Source organism: Myotis yumanensis, unplaced genomic scaffold, assembly GCF_028538775.1.
Source record: "Myotis yumanensis isolate MYYU_CA2020_CCGP unplaced genomic scaffold, mMyoYum1.0.hap1 SCAF_15, whole genome shotgun sequence".
NCBI classification, from domain to species: Eukaryota; Metazoa; Chordata; class Mammalia; order Chiroptera; family Vespertilionidae; genus Myotis; species Myotis yumanensis.
Window position 1 is genome coordinate 44,372,623 of NW_027223766.1, and position 24,660 is coordinate 44,397,282.

A 24,660-nucleotide genomic window follows, 5' to 3' on the forward strand; every position below is an offset into this window, starting at 1 on the left:
CCCATTTCAATGTGGGGATTTACTTGTTTATTTAATATGTAGGCGTTGTTGGGCTAGTTTCAGGGTTTCTCTCAGAGGGAATTGAACCATGTGTAGCTACTTATTTGGTATATATGTGGAAGGAGGTGAATTTAGGAGACTATGTTGTCATCTTTGACCAGAATTCCCCAAAATAATAAAATTTTATTTTCTGCTCACAGTACCTATTCATACCAGGTTTTCTGGGTGCCTACCTTGGCTTCCCCTACTCTAGAATCCAGGCTAATGGAGTAGCCACTCTCTGGAACACTAATAGTTACTGTCACAGAGGGGAAAACACTCTGGAACATCTCTCTAATCAATAAGTAAATGCTCGGTTCACATCTCATTGGCTATCAAAATTCACATGTTTTCATCAAGACCCTATGGCTTTAGGAAGCACAAAGCCATTTATGTGCTGAGAGCCATAAATAGCTGATGACCAGACTAATGAACACCACACTGAGCTAAGAGGGACTCAGTAAAGGCAGAGGCTGGATGTTAATCACCATGGGACTGAGATGGGCACCATAAAGAGAGAAAAAGGGCCAAATAAAAGATGGTAAAGTCATCACAAATAACTGCACCCATTAAACACCATATTTTGAAGCATATTTATGACACAGAAAATTGTTAAAACATGTTTCAAATTGTGCATATACTCCAACCCCAATAGTATCTGTGTAAATTTATTCAATAAAAAAATCACTCAAAAATAGATGAAAGGGTAAAAGTGGTTTTTTACTCTCCCAACCTGAATATAAAATGACAGCTTTAATATTGCCTATTCTCCTCTTTTTTCTATTTATTTCTCCCAATATACCTTTTAAGTTGTCTCTAAACTGATTAATAGTGATGAGTTAAGCAGACAGATATTTCAAAGGATTTGATTCTGCTACTGAGTTTTGGGGAATTAGTAAGTGTTCTTCTATTCATTTTGCACAGTTTTAATTAATAATCTGACTTAAATTTTAAAATTAAGCTTTTCTTTCCAAGAGAAACTACATTTTAGGGAAAATAGAGGAACTAGGGAACATATAAGAATCATTACCAAGGATTTAATGTTCACATGAAATTCCAAAAAATAGGCTGATTATTGTTAACTATCATGGGGAAAATAGGTGGTGATAGTACATAGGTCCCTTTAAGGCAGAAAGGGTAGGCGCGAAGGGCTGTTGAGCAGCTCAAGTATAATATTTAGTTGATGTAAAATATTTCATCTGGTACTTTGAAGTAGGTGGTGTGTGTGTGTGTGTGTGTTACCACAAATCAAAGTATAAACAAGACATGAGCAAAATGGCATTTTATAAACATCTGGATAATGTGTTCCTCAGGCCTATGCCTAAAGACTCAGAAATCAGCTGGCAATAATTCCAAACCCATCACTGATTAAAACACTTTCAAACGTAAACCTCTGGGTCTTGCTGTGGTTTCAGATTGCACTGGAACATTCCGTAAGTTTAATCCATTTCATAAACACTATGCTGAGGTATAGCCTTAAGTATAGAGTTTGAATTTTAAAAAGAAGAGGTAACTAAAGTCATCCAAAAATATATGCAAGTTAACTCTTAAAAAATTAGTAATCAAATAGAAACTATTATTTCTACCTTTAGAGCTATAATTTAACTTTTGTGAGAAATTAACATCTATTACCTTTTTGAATCATAAAAAATGCCATCAAATATTGAATCAATTCTCCATAATCGGATCCCTTTTCAGGCAATTTCTGCTTTTAAATAGCAAAACAGAAATAATTTGTAAAGTTATTTTGCTAGTTGCCCTGCAAGAATATTATATAACCTAATAGATCTGGGAAATTTTCCTAAGCAACCTGGCATAATGTCTTAAAACTGTCAACAGATTTGCTGAGCTTGTCACGAGCCTTCTGCTTTCATTAAAAATAAATCATTCATCAACCTGTGACTAAATGTTATCATTAATTACCAGAATTTAAACATTTGGCTACCAGGTTGACTTTGGCAACCAAAAATTTCTAGCTCACCAAAGGGCATATAAAGGACTCATGAATTAAATTAACTCATTCTGGTCACTTAATCGTGTAATTATAAATATTGATAATATATTATATTGTAATCATATAATATTAGAAATATTAAGTGAATTCACAAAACATCTCAGGTACTTAGCCAAGCCAGATTCTGTGCTAAGACAATGAAGATAGGCTATGTCTGTGAACAAAACAAATGTAATTCTTGCCTCTTGGGGAAAAAATAAGTTTCCATTTTTGCAAAAGCTTTTTGAGCTTTTATTTCCAGCCTAACCTGAATGCTATACTCAGGCTCTCTACTCCACTTCATAGGACAGGCATTGTTTATATAATTACCTCTATATGTCTAGCACTAAGTATGCACCTAATACACAGTAGGCTTTTAATTAATGTTTGATAGATGGATGAATGAATGATAAATGAATAAGATTATTTCCATGATTATTTTTTTTTACCAAGCAAGTTCTCATACATTTCATTTTTTAAATAAAAATTATATGAGGTATGTATTATTACCCAGACAAAAAAAAGTGAAGACACTTTGGCTCAAATTTAAGTAATTTGCCCAATATCACACAACTAGTGATTAAAGGAACTGAAATTTGAACTAAGATTTTGTCAAAATCTAGAATGAATGCTTTATGGGGGACATGCTATCTCTCACTACTCTCCCCACATTATGCCCCATCCTATTCCTCCAATTAGCTATTGGTGCTATCTCCTTATGTTTGAAAATAGAGAGGACACGCAGATTCAGGGTGCAGTTTTAAATATTCCTTAAATAAAAACATTTACTAAGAATTCATTTAACTATTATTCATTGAGGCACTCTTCTGGGTTTGGAAAATATGGCAGCAAATATGATATTTTGTTATCATGGTTTGTGGACCTTTGGGGTTTTCACAGCCCTGCATTCTGCATTGTTTCATCTTTGAAAACATGAAACACATAACTGTCTTGTATTCTGCTGCTCAGGCCAACATCCTGTGCAAGACTCCTGTAACCCTTATGAACACAGACCTGCCCCCTTAGACTCCTGGTGAGTACAGATAATCATAAGTTCTGAAGTTTCTGTAGTCTTACAGCCTCCTTCTCTCCTGCTGGGGAGGAAGAAAAGCATTGGGTGCGGCCATGTATAAAGTCCTGAAGACCCTTCAGGAAATCAGGGAACCCAATGACAATATCTTCCATCCTCTCTGATTGAGAGACTATGGCAGCAGAGTTCTGGCTCTGGAGAGTGGGGACCAGTGCAGATAAATACACGAGGTCGTTGGGTAGGCTTGACTGGGGGCCAGGCGCTCTTGGCCTGCAGCACCAGAACAAGTTGTTTAGGAAGTGAAAGAGGAACAGTGTCCACCTACTCCCACCTTTCCTCTTGTCACAAACCATCTTTTCCCTTACATTTCTCAGTATTTTCCATTGTACAGCCATCCCCATAAATGTCTGTTGTGTGTCCAGGCAAAAGTAATACTTACTATTATAAGTTCTAGCCAGTTACTATATGACCTGTAGTTATTAAAACCTATAATTATTATGGGCACTATTACAATGTGTCAAATACAATTTGTTATTAATTTTACTTGATGTCAACATCAAAACTGTTCATGATTTCTCAGTCTTCACAGTTCGTTGCTTAAGCAGCATAATTGTCTGTTCACAACTTTAAAGCCATTAGATGACTTTCCCACCAAGACCATCCATCCTCCATGGAATTCCTTGGCAATTCAGTAACAGAAGACATTGGTATGCTGCTACTCACCTGAGAAGAGCCTAACAAGGCTGTAGCTAAGCGTTAAAAACAGAAAACAAATCTATGAGCTGGCATCAAAGTCCTCCTGGAAACAGTCAACAAATTAGCATTTTATTCATTGACAAACACATATAACCAGTATATTCTTGACTATGAGAAACCTGAGAATTCCTTTTCTTCTTCACATATGCTTCCATGTATAAAAGAAATAAGCTTCTTCAATTCAGTCTCAACCCTTTACTCCCCACCATCATCTCGTATCTCCTCCTACTCAACTTCGGTATCTCTGTTGCCTCCTCCCCTCTATGAATAGGGACCTTGCCAGGGTCAGCCTTCAGTATTTTTGGACTCAGTTTACACTCTTGCTACACTCTTCTTCCATGGAAATGTCATTCCTTCCCATACATTCAATTATCACAGCTACTTGGAGGTCTGCTTCCCACTCCAAGTCTAATTTCTCCAACTCTGACTTCTCCGCCAGGCACCTAACACTGATTTCAACGATCTGATATCTCCACCTGAATTAGGCCCCAAACCCAAAGCATCATCTTTCTCCCACTCCAAACATGTTTCCTTTATATTTCTGTAACTGTTATGTGCTTGAAATTCTAGAAACTAAACTATTTTTTCCCTCCATCTGAATCGGCTAGGCTTAAATTCTACTGCATGTAACAAAATCTCAATGGCCGAAGGTGATTTAATCCTCCCTCATGGAGAAGTCTCATAAAACTTACCCTAGGTCTGATATGATAGGACAGTTCTGCTCCATGAAGTCTTTGGGGACTCGGGCTCCATCTACTTCAACCCTCCACTATTTCTAGGATCCCAATGGGCATCCAGAAGTTGACCAAGGTTATCTAAGCAGCAGGTCTAAGTAGTAAGACAGAAAAAGCCATAGAAGAAAATGCCTATATATCAATCAAAGTCCATATTCCTAAACTAGCTTCTTAAGACCAACCAAAATTTGATCATAGACTACTTTTCTGGTCGTAAGTAATTCCATTGCCTAAAACTGAGACCGCCTAACTACTTAAAATAATATTTGCTACCATTTATTGAGAATCAGAGACTTTACATAGATTAATACCAATCTTCACACACACACACACACACACACACACACACGCACGCGCGCGCATGCTAAATCGTTAGTATTGTTACATTAAAGATGAGAAATATGAGATTCAGAAAGGTTAAGCAACAAGGGCATAGTCCCATATTTATAAATAAAAAGGGATTTGAAAGCATATCTGTGTGACCTAAAATACATTGTTTCTCTGCCTCCTCCATGCCCACCCCAACCCTTTAAACACAGAGATAGTTATCAGACCTGCTCTCCTTTTTAATGGTGTTGTTCCTAGTCCTAACTCACCCAGATGCCCATATTCTCTATTCCTGTTGAGATCCATCACTTATTGACATTCAAACCATATTCCATGATCAATTAAAATACTCTTTCCTTCATGAAAACTTCTGACTTATTTGCCCTCCCTTCCTCTACTCAATTCTGCAACAATCCCAAGTATTTTTCCACCAAATGCCCACAATAGTTTTGTTTGTATTTCCTTTAAAGTTTTAATCATACCTTATCGTATATATCATGGTTGTCTCTATCCCAGCCTTCCCTGCCTGAAGGCTCCTCATTCCCAGAGTGCTGGACCAGTGTTTCTGTCATGTGCAGCCCCAGTATGGGTAGTGCTGAGTGCCAGGCATTCTGGGTAATTACCTACTTTTTGTTAAGTGAATAAACCTGAATTTAATCAACATACCAAGTTTGCCTAAGGATAGGCACACCTTTTAAGATGTATGTTCTCTGCAACAGCTGTGATGCCAGAATTAGCAAAGGGAAGTGAGAATATGAAGAATGTATTATGATATCCTCGTCATGTTCCTACATCTTCAGTGTCACAAAGTACTGATTGGGGAAACAGAAAATCTTGTAAGTTTTAGTGACCTAACAACCTTCCTCAATCCTTGTTGCTTTTCCTCCTTCTGTTCCAATTTTGTCTCCTCAACTCTGTCCCCAGTCCATTAACTTTTTGCCCCTTTCATTGTTCTTCCCAATTTTCTGTTTAGTCTTTGTCACAAGCTTCTAAAATTACCGGTATAAAGCAGACACTTTCTTAGATAACTGGCCATACAATTTTGCTCCTAACTGCAGTATTTTTTGTTTGGTTTCTATTTTCTATGGTCTAAAAATGCTCATGCTGGCTTAGAATGCAGCCAATTAAATGTAGACAATTGTTACTACACAGCAACACCAACAAAAGCATCCCAGTCTTATTCATTTTTCTATGACCAATGCACAGCCCGATGTCTAATGGTTAGTAGTGATTCAACACCTGCCTGGTGAAGAGTGAGTAAATGACTCCAGGGGAGACACCACTTTATTCCTCACCCCTCCTCCACTACATTTCAAAGAATTAAACTACAACAAAATTCAAATTTTTAAAATTCAAAATAAATCAGCCTTTAATACCAGGAAACTCACATTGAAAGCCCATTTACTCATTTTGAAAGCAAGCACTACAGCCTTTTGTTGAGAAAGTATAGGAATGCTGCCTAAAGCTCAGCTAGTACAAAGGAAAAAGGAATGAGAAATCTTCCTTTAGAATTTTAGGTTAAGTGTCCGGGGGTCTGAGACATCCTACTTCCTATGTATTCAGCAAAGAGCTTAATTCTACCCTGTGGTGGAAAGAGACCCAAGACCACGCTCCCGGCAGATCTATCCTGTGAACTGGAGGAGTTCCTAGAGGCTGCACACATTTGCACATCCCATGTACACCAGGTTCAACCTTTCCCGCTGCTCAATACCAATAAATGCTTAGAAAAGGCTACCTTCCCACTCCCCGTGCCTGGCAAGGAAAGGGACTGCATGTATGTGTGTAAGTAGTATGTATGTGTGTGTATGTTATGTGAATGTGTAGTTTGTATTTTGCCTGATAATATTTGTTTTGCATGCCAGACATTGTTGTAAAAAGCTATAGAGGATTCAGGCCTGCTGGGTAGCTCAGTTGTTTAGAGCATCATCCTGATACGCCAAAGTTGTGGGTTCAGTCCCTGTCAGGGCACATACAAGAATCAACCAATGAATGCATGAGTAGGTGGAGCAGCAAAGTTGGTGTTTCTCTCTCTCTCTCTCTCTCTCTCATCAATAAATAAAAACAAAACAAAGCAATTTACTCACAGCAACAGTGGATTTCAAGGTTTACCTTACCTTTACTAGACAAATCAAGTTGAGGGACTATCACCTTAATCCAACTACAGACCAAGTTGCATCAGGATAAGTTAGACATTCACATTGCAGGGCACAATTCATTAAAGCAATCAGTTCTTCTGCCCGGCTGGTATGGCTCAATGGTTGAATGTCAACCCATGAACCAGGAGGTCACAGTTTGATTCCTGATCAGGGCACATGCTCAGGTTGTGGGCTCGATCCCCAGAAGGGAGCATGCAGGCGGCTGCCAATCAATGACTCTTTCTCATCATTGATGTTTCTACTCCCCTTTTCCCCTCCTCCCCTCTGAGGTCTACATATATATATAGCCAAAGAAACAATCAATTGAATTATGAATTCAGTATCTAATGTCTGCCTAGCATTATGCTAAACTCAGTTTTTTGCAGCATAAAGATGGTCATGACTCACCTCTTCCTTGTCTGCCTTTCTGATCAGCCTTGCTTCCCTTTCTCCTAGAGGTACTAACTGGGTCAGCAATTTCAAGTAATGGGGAACACAGGAACAAGAAAAGCAACAGGAGGCGAATACCAGTGGAGGACCAGTATACAGATTTATATAATAAATACTGATTTATATAATAAATACAGTATTTATATAATAAATACTGATTGACCACCGGACAACCAAAAAGTCTGATCTGGCTACAATGTGCACAAAACTTATAAAAGGACCACTGAAAAACACTGTGCCACCAAGGCCTTCCACACTTACTCCGTTGGGAAGAGTTTTCATTTTTCATTTTGATAGCTGACCAACAGCCCAGCGAAAAATCTCCCCTGACTGCGCATCCTTCTGCGAGGAAAAGACTGCTTCTGGGCAAACAAAGCTCTTCTGAAATCTTCTGTTCAAAGCAGGTGCCTGGAAGAAATGACCTCAGCAGAGGTCTCAATATGGTCCTCGGGCAGAGAGGGAGGAGGTGTTTTTCTTGTTTTGTTTTTTTAATGAGCATGCAGATGCTCCTCAGATCCCTCTGGGCACTGCTTTCTGGCACTCCACGTTTATTGGCCTGCATTTATTTATTTATTTTCCAATTCCAGTTGACATTCAATATTATATTCCTCTTACAAATCTGCTTCTTCCCTAGTGATCGTGCACTACTGGCTGCCAAATTTTCGGCAAGGCTGTTTGTGGCTGGGCTAATCCATAGGTGGGCTGCCCATGCCTATAAACAAAGCCAGGAGAGCAGTTCATCTACAGGCCTGCGCAGGCAGGGTGGACGGGTCTAGGCCAATCATGTCAAACTCTCGGCCCGCGGGCCGCATGCCTCATTTATTTGCAATAGTTAGCCTTTGAGTTTAACATACTTGGCTGGGCAATTTCAGCCTACACAAGAAAGGAGGGCCTCGGCCAACTTCCCTAGCCAGTCACATTGCAGAGATATCAAACAGTTACCTAAGGCTCACCAGAAACCAAGCCTGGCTTCTGGACAAGACCACCCCATTTGAATTTCCTTGTACATACTATCTACTTAGCACCATACAGAAAATATAAGACCTAGTCCTTGCTTTCATGGAAGTTATGATCTAGTGAACGCATGTAGAACAACAGAACAAGGAGAAAAGAGATCTTTCCTTAACCACCTTTTAAATTCTTTTTCAACACAGCAATGATCCAATCTGAAGCAACGTGATTTACATGTTTATTTTTTATGTCCTCCACCAGAATGCAGGCTACATGCCTGTAGAGGTTGCTTCTGTCTTGTTCTCCTCTGTATGTCAGCCTTGGATAGGCCTGGCCCATACAAAGTACTCAATCAACATTTATATATGCGTGCATCCAAGGTAACAGGCACTGCTTTACATACTGAGGCTAAGGCAGTTCCTCAGTATCTGATAAGGTCAACAAGGGTCCTTCTTTCACTGCACCTATCGCATGATGAGAGAAGACAGATAGCAAAGAAGTTTACAAATAAATAAGCAAGGGAATATCAACGAAGAAAGTGCCACCAAGAAAATAAAACCTAGCACCCTTGAACACTTTCCCCTCCTCATCACATCTAAGCCACCAGCAAGTCCTGACAGCTTTGTCTACAAAACATCCCAATCTGACCACTATATACCATAATCCACTGCTACTGCCATAATCCAGCTACCACAATTTCTCACCTGGACCCCTCCAACAGCTTTCTAAATGTCTGGTCTTCTTAGTACCATTCCTGCTCCCCACAAGCTACGCCTCACCCCATGGCCAGAGATTTCCTAGAGCATAAATCAGAGTGGATCACTCTCCTGCTTAAAACCCATTTCCATTAGGGTACAATGCAAGCTCCGAACCAGGACTGACATGACCTTCCATGAAGATGTGGCCCTGCTGACCGCCCTGGCCAGCCACTTCCTACCTCTCTCTCCCTTGCCACCCCTGTTCTCGCCACACTGGCTTCTGTTCAGCGCCTAAAACAGGCCAAATGGCTCTCCCTGCTGAGTTTTTTTGCACTAGTTCCGCTCAAAAGGCTCTTTGCCCAGATTTCTGTGTCCAATGCCATCAATTGGTTTTGCCCAACTATGGGATTCTTCAGACCAAGCACATAATAAAGAAAAGTGGGTGTTGTCTACTCCATTGGGTACTTTATTTCTTCATTCACAATCAGCGTTTTCAATGAATAAGTTTCATCACTGAATTACTAACATTATCAAACCTTCCAAAACATGTACAGTCAGAGCCAAAGCTTACAGGCTGGAAAAATAAATGTTCTCATGTAAATCAAATATTGACCAAAAAAAAACCCAAAAAACCACACACACACAAAAATCAATGCCCTGCATTAAAACCATCTGCTCTGTTTGTGTACTTAAAACATAATTTGTATTGCTCTTTCAGAAGGTCTGTGAAGTGACCAGGAACAGCACAGTGCAAGGCCGAGGGAAAGAATTTCACTGTGAGCATAAGCAAACAGCAAATGTCACATGAATTACCAGTGTTCAGAGGCGAAATTCCGCCTGTGTCTATAAAGGTTGATCTCTCTTTTCCTGTTCTCAGGGCATGTTAAGAATATAATGATTCATAGATTAGAGCCTGCCACAGTGCCCTGGCCTTGAATTTTAGAATGTTCTTCTTGGACCAAGGAAAAATCTTACCTTCTTCTAAATACCTTCCCATGACATTTATCCATAGATTCTCTTTCCAGCAAGTGAGAGCCAGCAAAATCAATCAGACTGTGGCAAATGGGGGAAAATGTTTAAGGGCCCTTTAGTCATATCAAGAATTGCCAAACTTTAGCCAGTATTGGGGACTGTCCAAAATGTTAATATTTTTAAAAATGTAGGTGATGGATTTATATATTAAACAAATATGTGCCCTAACAAGTCTGGGAAGCATCAACAATAATAAGTAAGAAACATAAGGCTTTTTCAAATATGTGCCCAAATGGGTGTGGGAAGCATTAATGGTACTAAGCATAAGTACTAGTAAGTACTGGCTATGGAAGGAGAGATTTCATAAATAGTTTCCAGGAGGGTACTGCTGGGCCTTTACCTTCCAAGTTGGAAGGTATCAGGAAATCTAATTTATTAACTGTTATTTGCCACGGAAGGATGTAGGCATCTTATGCTGAGTCACTATCAACTCTTTTTCTTGACAACTTCCAAGAAGAACCATACTTGTATTTCAAGGTTCCATTTGGGTTAACCGTGAACAAGAACAGGGGAGAGAGAGACAGGCCACCTGCATTGTGATCTGGGTGCTTGATAAGAGTGTCTCCAGTTGTGCCATCTGGTGTGTCCTGGCACTTTGTCACCCAAATTGCTATTCTCCTGAACAAATTTAGTTTCCCCTGGACAGTTCAGCTTAAATGGACTCCTATGACCTAGCTGACATCTGTCAAAAGAAGAGTGAAAGATTTCTCCAAGCCCTGAATTGAAGGAGAGAGGGAAGCAGAGAGAAGGAGAGAGGGAGAGAGGGAGAGAGGGAAAGAGGGAGAAAGGAAGAGGTGAGCAGAAGCAAGGAAGAGGGCAGGAAGATGGGAAATGTGCAGAGCAGGAGGATGTTCCTTGAGGGTCAGTATACTTGTATCCTCACCTACAAATTTCATGCCAGAAGGTGGAAAAAGAAGGAAAAGCACCACGGCCGATCACATTTGTTAAGACAAATGCTTGTATTTGAACACATGGTTGAACACATGAAATACGAAAATAGTACAAACTACCTTCACCCTAAGTGGTATCATTCGTGTCTGTTTGCTGTGTATGGTGTTTTGTTTTTCGTTAAGAAAGAAACAGCAGTGGAAAATCTGACCTGCTTTGGAGGGGACCAATGCTCTTCGCCATCCCAGCTGGACAGGCTTCAGCAACAGGCAAGGCCAAGGGGCTGAGTGAGTTCATTAACGAAGTCTTGATTTTGAGGTCAGCGTATCTGCAGATCTGCTCTTTCCTCCCTCGGTCTCGGGAAGTTGCCAATACTGGCAAAAGCAGTGATGCTAATGGATGGAAGGTGCCATGGGGCAAATCTCTGGAAGGAGAGAGATCATAGTGTCCAGGAGGAAACTATGCTGTGCCTTTACCTTTCAGGTTGGAAGGTACCAGGAAATCTGACTTATTAACTGTTCTTTGCCAATGGAAGGTACTGAATAAAGAGAAGAAGGTAGGGGACATGAGGGAAGGATGGGAAACAAGTGGGCCTCACAGAAAAACGTCAAAATCCACCTTCCAAACCAAAGGGCCCAAGGCTGTCAAGGTCTCTTCAACCTGGCCAATGTCGCTAATGCTGGTGTTAGTATATCTGTTGGCAGATTTGTCCTTTCGTTCTCTTGATCTGGTCTCAGTTGGACTTGGGCTTCTTTTATAACTTTTCCTAAAATGATCTTACAAAACCCCTTATCTGTGAATATTTTCCCTTTATTTCAAGTTTACTTAAAAAAAACAAAACACCTTTTCAAAATGTCCTAGGATAGTCTTGATCACGTTATGCAAATACAAAACGTGTCTAGAGCTCCCTGCCTCTCTAGGCTCTTGCAAGGAGGTGATATTAATAAAGCACCTCATACTTAAAAGCTGTTCACTGTATGTTAGCTATTTTCCTTTTTGCATTTTGAATTAAGAGACTCCTAGAACTTACAGTAGAAAAATCTAGAGCAGTAATGGGCAGTATTTAGGCATATATCCATAAACATGTGTTTTTACGGAAATAAACCCAATTAAAGATAAAAATTGATGTAACATCACAAAGCCTATTCAGGGCATTTATGAGAATCAGATTCCCTTTTTAAAAATTATTCCAACGAAACAGTATTTTAAATACACCGTGGGGTTATGGATGCAGCGGGTGCTAAGCAACATGAGGCGTGTATGCAGTAAAGATCTGTTTCACAGCTTCTTTTCATAGCAGGAGAAGATGACATTTCATCAGCCTCACCTCCCTGGAGAGTAAAAATCAAGCCCCAGAGGAAAGCCAGGCAGCTCATATATAGGCTCTCCCTCAATAGATATATGAAGAGATGCTCAATGTGTCCTGGCCTGTGTGGCTCAATGGTTGGGGGTCATCCTGTGCACTGAACAGTTGCTGGTTTGATTTCCTTGATCCCACTGACTCACTAGCCAAGCTAGGTACCCCCTCATAACCCTAATGATGTGGGAAAGTTGGAGGGGGTGAATAATTTGCAGTTTTCCGTACTATATCACAGATACTAGGTAACTTTCCCCTCCCTGCAAAGATACATCCTTACAGGCTTCTGCAAACCCACACAGAGGCATGTATTCCTCCCAGAAAGGACTCTTTGAAAACACATACCTCAAAATGAGCACTACATAGCAAAAAAAATAAAAGAAAATCTAGAGAAACACAGAAGCAATTGCTAGATTTCAGATTTTTGCTCATTTAACAATTACTAGCAATTATGTATGGGTTGAAGGCTCTTAATTTGCATATGGTATACACTGGTAGTGGTAAACTACAAAATATTCAGGAGTTATTACTCCAAAGCTCATGCTGTTAATGAAGAGGTTTAGAAGAAATGGTATTGATTATACCCTGCTACTTCTCTGGAATGATCTGGATTCCTTTGGATACAAAAAAAAGTGAATTCCTTTCAATGCTTCAAATGTTCAAGCTTATAAAATACTAGCTTTGACAATTAAGCACTTTGTATTTTTTGATGCTTTATCAAAAAGAATGACAGTCATGAATTTTAATACATACACTTTTAAAAATTCATGAAACCATCAAAAAGAAGAAGAGTGGAGGCTCTTTTTTACAAAAGTGTTCAGTTAATACATGTAACAGGGATAAATGAATTAGAAAAACATTTGCAACCAGCAATGTAATGGTTGATTCAGGTAAGGCTCATCAACACATGCTAAATTTTCATGGGGCAAAATTTGACTGGGTAAAATAAGATTCACAAAATCTCAACACATCTCACCAAGGGCCTTTCCAGTGAAGGAATCCAGAGACACTGCCTTAGACAAGTGATCAAACTGAGCCTCACTAATAAGGAAAACTGATATTTGCTTCCTTGTGTAATTCAATAGGAGGGACACAACATTATCTATACAGAATTCTTGCCAAAAATATGTAATCTGAATCTAGTAAAAGGAAACAATAACTCCAAACTGAGGTACACTGTGCAGACGGCTGACCTATCTATTCTTCGGGGGAACAATTCCAGGGTAAAGGAGACTAAAGACACACAGCAACTAAATGTAATGTATGTCTTTGGTTGCATTCTGAAATTTTTTTTAAAAGCAGGGACATTATTGAGAGTGGGGGACAACTGGGGAAATCTAAATATGGATGGACTATACATCATGTAACATTTATATAACAATCCAAAATGGCATTGGGAAGAGAGCGGTCTTGCATTATGCTAGAGAAGGTCCTTGTTATTATGCAATGCTATGCATGTTAATGTGTTTATGGATAAAGTGTTTTCAAGGTGGTATCTACCTTACTTTCATATGTTCCGAAAATATGAGAGAGCACGTGCAAATGTGGTAAAATGTAAAATACTGAGTGTGGTGAAGGGCCTATGAGTGGACACAGAAAGCAACGCAAAGCTGATGTTAAAATTCATCAAAATTTAAAACTTCTCATCAAAAGACAGTTAAGCCAAAACACAAAACAAACAAAGAACAGGCAAGACACCAATTGGGTGAGAATATTTACAAAGCATCTGTCTGAAAATGTATCTAGAACACATAAAGAATTCCTGCTACTCAATGTTTTTAAAACAACCCAATTACAAAATGGGCAACACACTTGAACAGATTTTTCACAAAGGAAGACAGAAATGACCAATGAGCACATGACAGAGGGTCAACATCATTAGTCATCAGGGACACTCAGATCAGCACTTCAGTGGGGTGTCCTAAACACCCACCAGGATGGCTAAAATTAAACAGACTGACAACACCAAATTTTAGTGAGAATGTGGAGCCACCGGAACCCTCACACATGGCTGGTGGCAATGTAAAATGCTGTCATCTCTCTGGAAAAAGTTAGGCAACTTCTCTTAAAGAGTGTGAGTCATTTCAACTTTACCACAGATTGATAATAAAAAAAAAAAAAAAAGTTGGGGGGGGAAAAATCTGTGCTTTAGAATGTGGCTTCAGAAAATAGACATGATTCAGTATATATTTGTTTATAGTTGATTCTCTATTCTTTTGACCTTAGATGATTTTTCTTACTAGTTATTCATTCAAAAAATATCTCCTGAGTTCCTGTCATGTACCCAGCAATCGTCTGTGTACTGAGAATACAATGTCATACAGGAAAGGCAGGTCCCAGTCCTCATGGAATTTACATTCTTGTAGAGAGACACATACTAACAAGTAAGTAGAGAGGTGGATGGATAGAAAGAAGTTGCCAAATGTTATTAGGACTGTGAGTATACAGAGTAGATACTAGGTAAGAGAATTAAAGAGGGGGGGGAGGGAGAAAGAGGGAGAGAGGGAGGGAGAAAGAGAGAGAGAGAGAGAGAGAGAGAGAGAGAGAGAGAGAGAGAGAGAGAGAGAGAGAGAACTCTACTTAGGGTAGTCAGGAAAGACCTCTCGGAAAAAAACAAAACCTTTCCATTGAGATCTGAAGATTGAAAGACAGCAGCCATAGAAAAAGCTGGAAAAGTGGCATTCCAGACAGAGGGGTTAGTGAGTGCAAAGGCCCTGAGGTAGAAAATAACCTGGAAGGTATTTAAAACACTTGGTTCATCCTGGTCAGCTGGCCACGGATACCTGGTCCAAGTCACCATATCTTGGCATGACATGCAAGAACAGTACCAAGCATTCAGTGCAGGCCAAGAATAGTGGAAAAGACGGGGAAGAGTTTTAAGCCAAAGACTGAGGGAGACTACAATAGTGAGCTACTGAAACTAGGAGTAAAACAGAACCAAGGTCTCTGGAGCCCGCACTGAGGAGCATTCTGGATCGGCTGCTTTTTAAGATAGGTCAGTTCATATCTACCTACCTGCTTAGTCCTACCATTATCTAATGATGATAACAACGATAAGAGAATGGCCACGATCAAGGTAAGATGTCAATTATATTTCACTGATTACTTCCCATGCGTCAGGTTCTATGTCTAGTGCAGCGGTCGCCAAACTTTCGGACCTCACGGACCACCAGTTGGTAACTGCTGCTCCAAAGGTTTCCTTAGTGCATTTTATTCTCTCAATCACTCTAAGAGGGAAACAGTATTCTCCCCAAGTTACGAATGAGAAAACAGGCTCGGCGTGGTTAAGTAATGGACATAAGGTCACACAACCTCTGAGTGGCAGAGCCTGCATTTGAGCCAGGTCTGATTCCAAATCCTACTGCACAGAGTGTTGCCTTTGTAAGTTGCCAAACCTTCCCTGCAGTACCTGTGGTTGGTACTTTCTTCAGGGGGCTAAAGAAGCGGAAGGGTCATTTGGATGCAAAAGGACATTAGCAAGATTCACCTTTAGCTTTGATGGGAAAGAGAGAGAGAGAGAGAGAGAAGAGAGAGAAAAGCACATGCAATTGTAAAAGACTGACTTCAGGCTACTCAAAATTATTTTGGTTCAGATGCTAAACTAGACATTTTTCAAAGGGCACTGCACAAGCAAACAACATTGTCATAATCCTGAAACCTAAATTCAAAATGCATGAATTTCTTTTTACCAGCAGAGATTCAGAAAAACATGCCACAGTGATGTGACTTTTAAGCATTTGCTTTTGATAATCAGAAAGCTGGAAAGTAGATGGTGAACATTTATGTATGTTTTAAAATTATGAATGCAAAATAGCACCAAGAATACATTTTTATATCAAGGTTATAAGCTGATGAAAAATGACAGTCTGTACTAGGAATGCAAACAGACCATTAATTATAGCAGCTTCACAAAGCACCATAGTAATATGCAGTTTGCAATACTTCACCAACATTTACATAACTATATAGCCTCCTCTCAGATTCCAGAGATTCTATTTTTGATAAGTAGCAATTCAGAAGGTTAGTCACCTCCTCATCTATATTATTATTCAACTTCTGTGGATGTGAAACGGTAACACCTTGAATTTACATGTTATCAAACCAGATAGGCTGCCTCTAAATTCTTTTTTTCTCATCTATTCCAACATGACTGTGCAGCAGGTATTGTGCGCAACCCTGGGGTTAGGAGATAAATGAGAAACACAGTATGTCTCCAGGAGAACTCCCAATCCAGAGAGAGAAACAGACTAATAATCACACAACCCCAACAGAGTTTGGACAAACTACAGAGATGGAGATCAAAATGGCAATATGATGTTAGGGGATGTCTCCCAACCAGATACCTACAATTATAATAGTGATATGAAATAAAAATTTTCTTTCTCTTCCTTCCTTTCTTCCTTCTTCTTTTCCTTCTCCTTCCCTCCTTTCCTCTTTTATTCAATAAGTACATCTAGTTGTGAGTTAGCAAAGCTGTATAGTAATAGCATTTTACATGTAGGTAACACTACGTGCTGGGCAATAATAACGTCTCGTTTAATCCTCACACAATGCCGGGAAGAAGGTACTGAGGCACACAGTGTTCACACAATTTGCCAGCACCACACATCTGGCCAGTGGCTGAACAAAGATCCAGAACTGGGGCTCTGGGGTCCACTGCCTGAGTCTATCCATTATGAGCGGGTATGCCTGTCACACTACCTGAAGCAATAATACGGATTCAGTGATTAAAGGACATTTCGGAGTTTCTAACAAAGGCCTTCTAAACAAAGAACCTGCCTTTCAAAAATCAGAGAGAGGGGGAAACGGATGATGAGAAGAAGAAAAAAATGGCAGCCTTCAGTGTTCATCTCCCCTGGTTTCCCCCCTTGGGGGCACAGTGGCCCTCCACCTGCATTAATGATGAGGACTGGCATTCTGCTTGATTACTGTGCATCTGTCAGGAAACTCCGAGTGAACTCAGCAAAAAAAAAATAAAAATAAAAATAAGGAAGGAAAACAACCTACACACCGAGGCTGGCCCAGCTGCACCATTGTGAGTCACCGGTACTTTCCTTCTTTTGTAATCACGTGTGCCCCCCTCCCCCCGAATGCAACAATATTTCAACACAATATAAATCAAGCGTGATAGCTAATTACGCTAAGGTCACGCCAAAGACTAAACCACCAGGACATCAAAAATCCTAGGAAGTGGAAGTGTGAAGTAGCAGCCTTAATAATCTCCCATTAAAAAACAAGGGGAGGGGGACCGGCTCTTTTCTCTGAGGACCACTGGGTTTCCAAAATCAACCTCTTAAGACATTTCATCTCTGCGTTGAATGTTTTTAGCTGGCCCTCTGATTACAGAAATGTTCATGTTAAATCTCATCAGGATGAAGAATGTTCCATAAATTGTAATGTCTTTAATCAGGGCCCTCTTTGAAGCTATTTAACTCTCTGGATGTAGCCCAACCAGTGCTTATATTATGTCATTTATCGACCCTATTAATGATCATTACAGGGATTGATTTATACTTTTCCATGGTGCTCTCACCAGATGGTATGACACCCTCCCTCTGTGACACTCCATAAACATCACCTGGACTCACTCAAGTCTCTCCGGCTGAATGTTTAATCAGATCTTAGTCATCTTCACACTGGATTGTTTCTCTTCCTCCTCTTCTTCACTATACCTCTCCATACAGCACACAAAGGCCAAGTGATAGAAAACATAAACCAGTAGTATTCATAAAGCCAAGTTCTATCAACAACTCATCCCCACTTCAGTGAGCTCTTACCCAGTATGGGGATGCAATTTTCACAGTAAAGTGAAGGGACAGCCTTTTGCTTTCTTTGCTGATTAAAATTTAGTCTGTGTTCAATTATCTTGGGCAATGGAGAAAATAACTAGAAAAAAAAGGTATATTTGGCAACGGGAGTACAACAGACAATTTGGCCTCAAGAGAATTGCTTTCTAAATTATATTTTACTTGGGCTAATATAAAAATTACATTGTATTGTTGAGCTGGCGTGTTGAGAAAGCAGGAGGCAGAGGTCCCAAGGTACACTGCATTGCAAGAAAGCCAGCCTAGAATTTTAAACTGCCTTGGGTGATCCAAAAAGTGGATAATAGAGAAATGGAAATGCTTAACTGTTTTCCTTACAAAATATAAAAACCAGATTAATGGGACTGTTTCATAGTCTCTTCAAACTGAAAATGTCTAAAAGCCAAACCAATCACGTTGCCTTCAAATCAGCTCCCTCTTCTGAAACCTGTATTTCTCATTACTCTCCAGTCCCCAAGCCAGGCGGAGGGAAACCGAAACTGAGGCAGACTGGAGAGGACACATCCCATCGACAAAAGGACTTAGTAGCTAATTTCCTTGGCTGAAGTTTGCTGTTGTAGCCAGATCTGGTTTTCCCCTGCAAACCACAAACCCTTATTTTTATGGATAACTCATGACTTTAAAATATTGGGCCGAACTGAACAGATTCATCCTATCGTTTTTAACCCTTGCCTATTGTAAACTTGGACTTCTCCAGCTTCCCCATCAAATGGATCCAGTTCTGACAATTTTATCCCTCCTGCTGTCCCTCTCCATTCCCATTGCCGTCATCTATGCTCTCATTGTATCACATCTGCAGTATTAGAACAGTTTTCTGTCTTTTCTTCTCAAAGCATGCTATGTACAGTCACCAGATTCATCTTTCTAAACAGTAGTTCCCCAACTTTAACTTGCATCAGAATCACCTGGGGATGCTGGTTGAACCACAAGTCCCACACCCAAGCAATTTTTAATTTAATGGGTTTCAAATGGGGCCTGATAATTTGCATATCAACAAGCTCCCAGATGAGGTTGATGATGGTGTTCCAGGGACCATATTTAGAGAAACAGTACTCTCAAATATCCCCACTTTCACCCCATTCAGTGATTCCCCATTCCCTCCACATTACTCTTAAAAATTCCTCCCCAGCCTAGAACTTGGGGTTCTTATAACCTGGTCCTTCCTCTCACCCCACAATAATATTTCTCTGATCTCCTATGAAACCTTCTGGCTTCAGCCAAACTGGTCTGCTTGTGTATTACCCAAGTGCATTATATACTCCCACCTTCTTGCCTTGATCAGGTGAGGAATGTCTTTCCACTTTCTTTCTCTTGTTCAAGTAACTTTTTCATGGAGTACACCCCAAAACCCGTATCTCAGTGAAGCCTGCCCTAATCAGACTATCTCTCATCTACTATCTCTTCTAGATTCCTATAGCATTAGCTCTCCAGGTTGCTTGGTGTAATCTAGAGGGTGGGAGTAAGGGGGAGAGATCAACCAAAGGACTTATATGCATGCATATAAGCCTAACCAATGGACACAGACACCAGGAGGGTGGGGGCATGAGTGGGAGGTAGGGGGGCAATGGGGGGATAAGGACACATATGTAATACCTAATCAATAAAAAACTAAAAATAAGTAAAAATAAAGTGCTTAGCCTTTAGAACTAGAGATTCTGAGTATGACTCTTAGTTCTTTTATTAGTTGTGTAACTTGACTAGCCATTTAACCATTCTGAACCAGTTTCCCCTTCAGAAAAAGAAAGATAAAAGTATTTTATTGTATTGGGTTGCATAACAGTTAAATGAATGAACTATTTAAGCCTTCTGAGAAGCATAGTACAAAGAAAGTGCTTAATAAATGTTAATGTTCTTCATTCATCTGTTTCCCCCAATCATGCACTTAGCACTAAATAAAAAATATGTTACTCTAACCATCTATAATTTAAGCTTATCCTTCTCTCTTTTAGCCAAATAGAATGTTCCTAAGGGACAAAAAAAATGTCTAATTCAGCTGAGTAACCCTAGTCCTTGGCAACTTCGGAGCAACTAGTAAGCTCTCAATAAACATTTACCTAAATGATTAAACTAAGAAATAATGTAGAAAAATAGTTCTATAAAGAAGTTTTCCTCTGCAAAACTTAAATACCTTATATTAACTACATTTATCCTTAAAATATCCTATGACAAAGGCAACAGGTATTTTACATATTTCAGAAAACTGAAAAAAAATCTAATTGGATCCCAGTGAGTATAAGTGAAAAAAATCATCATTAAAGAAAAAAATCTCTATGAAGTAAATTTGTGCACTAGAACACTAATAACATGAATACAGGAGATAGTGCTGGTAAGAAGTAATGGACTTTCTACAGATGTCTTCTGAGGTCCTCTATCATGCAACCATGTGACTGCTGTACTTCCAAAATGGCAGACAAACACTCATAACTGCACTGACAAGTGTCAAACCAAACTGATAAGACACATTTCCTGCTCTTCAGGAGATTCTCTAATTTTGAAGTCAAGCAGCAAGAAATTATAATTTCTATTCTGTGCTCTAGTGTTGCTGACTTCTACACAACTCCTAGACAGAGTCCAACATCACCCACTCTCACAGAGCTAATGGGGACGGCCCATCAGAGAGAGGGGAGCTATTTTACTCACTCAAACTCAAAACACTGTCTTTCATGAATGTTATGGCAGAAAAAAAGATATAATCTGACATATTTTCCTCCAAATACAGAGCAAAGTGCCCTAAAAGTTCAAGTTGTTTTGAACTTACCATACAGAGGCCACACAGCTTGGTCAGAGGGCACTCAAAATCAGTTTATCGTAAGAGCCCTGCCGTAATTAACTATAAATCTCAGACAAGTTCATTCCTTCAGTAGACATTTCCTGGGGGATTATTACATAACAAAAATCATACTAAATTATGGAGACAGAGAAGTAAATATATATAACCCATGTCTTTTTGAAACTTACAGGCAATTGGGGCAGACTGAAATACTTTGCCAAAATTGGCATTAAGGTAGAACACATTTCCTAGCCTCCACATAACTACATTCTGGCCAGTGAAATGTGAGTGTACGTGAGGTGGGACATATCCAGGCCTGGCCATGGCAAACCTCCCTCTTGATTGTGAACTTTTTCTTTCTATCTCCTTATTTGCCAGCTGGATGCAAAGGACTCTGAGATCTTATTGGTGATGGAGCCACAGGATGGAAAGAAGCAGAAGGCCACCTGCTAACCACACTCTTGAAACTATTTTGTGAGCAGGAAATTGACTGCTATTGTGTTAAGTGACTAAGATTTGAAGTTGTTTGTATGACAGTTTGTCTACCCTATCAAAGCACGAACCCAAATGACCTCCAAGACATTATGATCTAGAGCAGGGGTGGGCAAACTTTTTGACTCGAGGGCCACAATGGGTTCTTAAACTGGACCAGAGGGCCGGAACAAAAGCATGGATGGAGTGTTTGTGTGAACTAATATAAATTCAAAGTAAACATCATTACATAAAAGGGTACGGTCTTTTTTTTTTAGTTTTATTCATTTCAAATGGGCCGTAGTTTGCCCACGGCTGATCTAGAGTATGCACAAGATGATGTGGCACTACCAGAAAGAGGTACCTCACCTGGGCTGGAGTTGAATATCAGGGAGGGCTTCGCAAAAGAAGAAACACTTAAGATGAATCTTGAGGGACATTGTGAGGCAGTGAGAAAGGAAATAGGATGTTGAGGAGAAAGCACTTGCAAACTTTGAGGAAATGCGGCACACTGGGAAAGTGTCAGTGATTCCTGACTACTAGAGTGACATTGGGAAATGGAGCTGCTAAATATGTACTTGTTGAAATGAATGAACCCAGGACATGGAGTAATTAGTAAAAATAATGAATAAGGGGAGAAAAAAGTAATCAAGAACATCTAATTTAAAGGCAGAACAGAAGATGACATTCTCTTCATGAAGATAGAAAATGTAGGAGAAAGAAGTGAAAGGATGAGTTTGATTTTGAAAGAAAGTAACACTGAGATAACTATGAAACATCCACAGAAGAATCAGCAGGTAGTTGGACGTAAGGGTCTGGAGGTCAGGCAGTAGTAAAGATAGGAGAGGTGGTTGAAGCCACAAGCATAAGGGGATTGCTCAGGTAGAATATTGAGTGACAAGCCAGAGAAATAAGAAAGGAAGTGGGGAAGAAGGGTTGAGAGGGAGAGAGGAAGGGAGAGAGAGAGAAAGAGATAGAGAAGATATTAGAAAAGCAGTCAAGAGATAAATATGGTGACATAAAAAATGTCCATTATGTTTGACAATTAGTCAACTATTTGTGACCTTAACAAGTTCCATTCAATACTGGCAAAAGCCAGTTTAAAATGGTCTGCAGAGTGTATAAGAGATGAAGAATTAGAGATAGGAAGGAATATAAAATACTCTTTAAGGAAAACTGACTCTAAGAAACAATTAGCTAGAAGTGGACAAAGAGGCAGAATTTGTTTCATTTGGTTTTAATTTTTCAGGATATAAGACTTAAACATGAAAATATGCTTAATTCTTTGAACTTTTATTTCCCTACCTATAAAATAGGGATAATAGGCTCCTTCTGCTTGGTCCCTTGGGTCACTGTCAGAAAAAATAAGATGACATATGTGAAAGATCCTAATCTAAGTACTAAGTAAAGGGCAAGGTTATTATGTATTTATAAATGTTGAAAATATGGAGTTATTAGAGTCAAGAGTCCCGTGAAATATGGTTGGCTATAAAATCAAGAAAAAAAATATAATCAGTCTAGATCTAGCAATATTCATAAAAATGTCTTCTTAATATACACTACAAGTTGCTGACCCCAAATCTTAGAGGCTAACAACAGATTTCTAAGTCCTATGCTGGACAAAATTTTTCTGGGGCTCCTGGGTTACAGTCTGGGTTTCCAAACGTCTTCATTACACCAGAAAGAAAAAGAAAAAAGCCAATTAACTCTGGCAGACAGCAGTGCATTAAGTCATCTGGGAATTTATTAGTCTTATGAGTAGTAGTTCTTAAATAAATATTGCTGGCAGTCGCCCAGTTTCCCAAAGCAAAACACTAGCTCCATAATTTAGGTCTCATGACCAGTGAAATCATGGTGAATGGCAACAGCTTCCTCAGTATGTTATTCTAAGGGGTGATGGAGGCATTCTGGGACATAAGCTAGCCATTTTAGGACTTCTCTCCTGGGAAGATTTACCATCCAAAAGAATATGGTCTAATCATTATTTCACTAGCCACCAAACCTTTAGAGACTCTACAAAGAACATTATTTCTAGCACTATGACATGAGTGGACTAGACTTTCTCTCATAAAGCTTCTAACAGGTGGTATTCACATGTCCCATCTTCTTCCCCTGGGAAGATATTTAACACCCATTAAAAAAAAAAAAAGGTCCCTTTCCTTCTCTGCACTTTTGGACAACTCCTTCTGACTTGATTTCCTACTTGCTAATGTACCCTCCTCAATTATTTTATTTTCAAGGGTGTAGGGTGCTAATTAAGGTCAAGTAGCTATGTTTCCAGCTCCATAAAGTAACTGTGCAGAATTAGCTTTCCTTTGTAGTAGATAACTAAAGATCTAGTCTTGAGAACCAAATAAACTCTATGTGCAATTATTTTTGCATTTCTTTATCTGAACAAGATCAGGCTATAACACTAAAATAATGCTCCTTATATCCATGTTTCTCCAATATTTTATCCTTAATGTGTGACACTACCATATGTAGCTATTCAACTAGGCCAGTGGTCGGCAAACTGCGGCTCGTGAGCCACATGTGGCTCTTTTGCCCCTTGAGTGTGGCTCTTCCTAAGCCTTAGGAGTACCCTAATTAAGTTAATAACAATGTACCTACCTCTATAGTTTAAATTTAAAAAATTTGGCTCTCAAAAGAAATTTCAATCGTTGTACTGTTGATATTTGACTCTGTTGACTAATGAGTTTGCCGACCACTGGGCCAAATGTCTGCAGGTCAATTTTTAGACCTTTTTATCCACTGCAATGCTGAATTTCATCCTAAGACTGAGGGTCAATAAAGCACTTTGCAAATTACTGCCATCAGAACCACAAAGAAAAAGACAAAACTTAGGTTGCCCTCACATACCACCACTGAAAATTTATAAAGACCTTTATAAACGTGTCTTTCATAAGTTTACCTCATTTATCCTTAAAATAATTTTGTAAATTTTTTACTCGTCATCACCCATTAATAGAAGAGAATGCCGAGGCCTAGATAGTTTAAGAACATTTCCCAAGGCCACTCAGTTTTACAAGGGCTGAGCCAGTTCTATATCCAACATCCTCTGTTTCCTCAATTCTGCACCATAGACGGCCCCATCATATTACTCACTTTGTTTTTATTTCACTTCTCTAGCAACAATGGAAAGAGCCTGGCTTTCTCTGAAGTCATCAAAGAGTCTTTGATGAGACACAGACGTGAATTCAGTTC

The 24,660-nt window shown here is 39.5% G+C and overlaps 1 protein-coding gene across 2 annotated transcripts in view; it reads right to left on the reverse strand.

The window, feature by feature from the left end:
* The window catches only part of CPQ (carboxypeptidase Q), a 341,853-nt gene that overhangs the window by 222,512 nt on the left and 94,681 nt on the right, over positions 1–24,660 (reverse strand). Inside the window, exon 4 of one of the 2 annotated variants that reach the window (XM_070392147.1) lies at positions 11,245–11,457. The exons of the other annotated variant lie outside the window; for it this stretch is intronic. Within the exon in view, the coding sequence (XP_070248248.1) occupies positions 11,245–11,457 (213 nt within the window). The remainder of the gene's footprint in view (positions 1–11,244; positions 11,458–24,660) is intronic. 2 annotated transcript variants of the gene reach the window in all.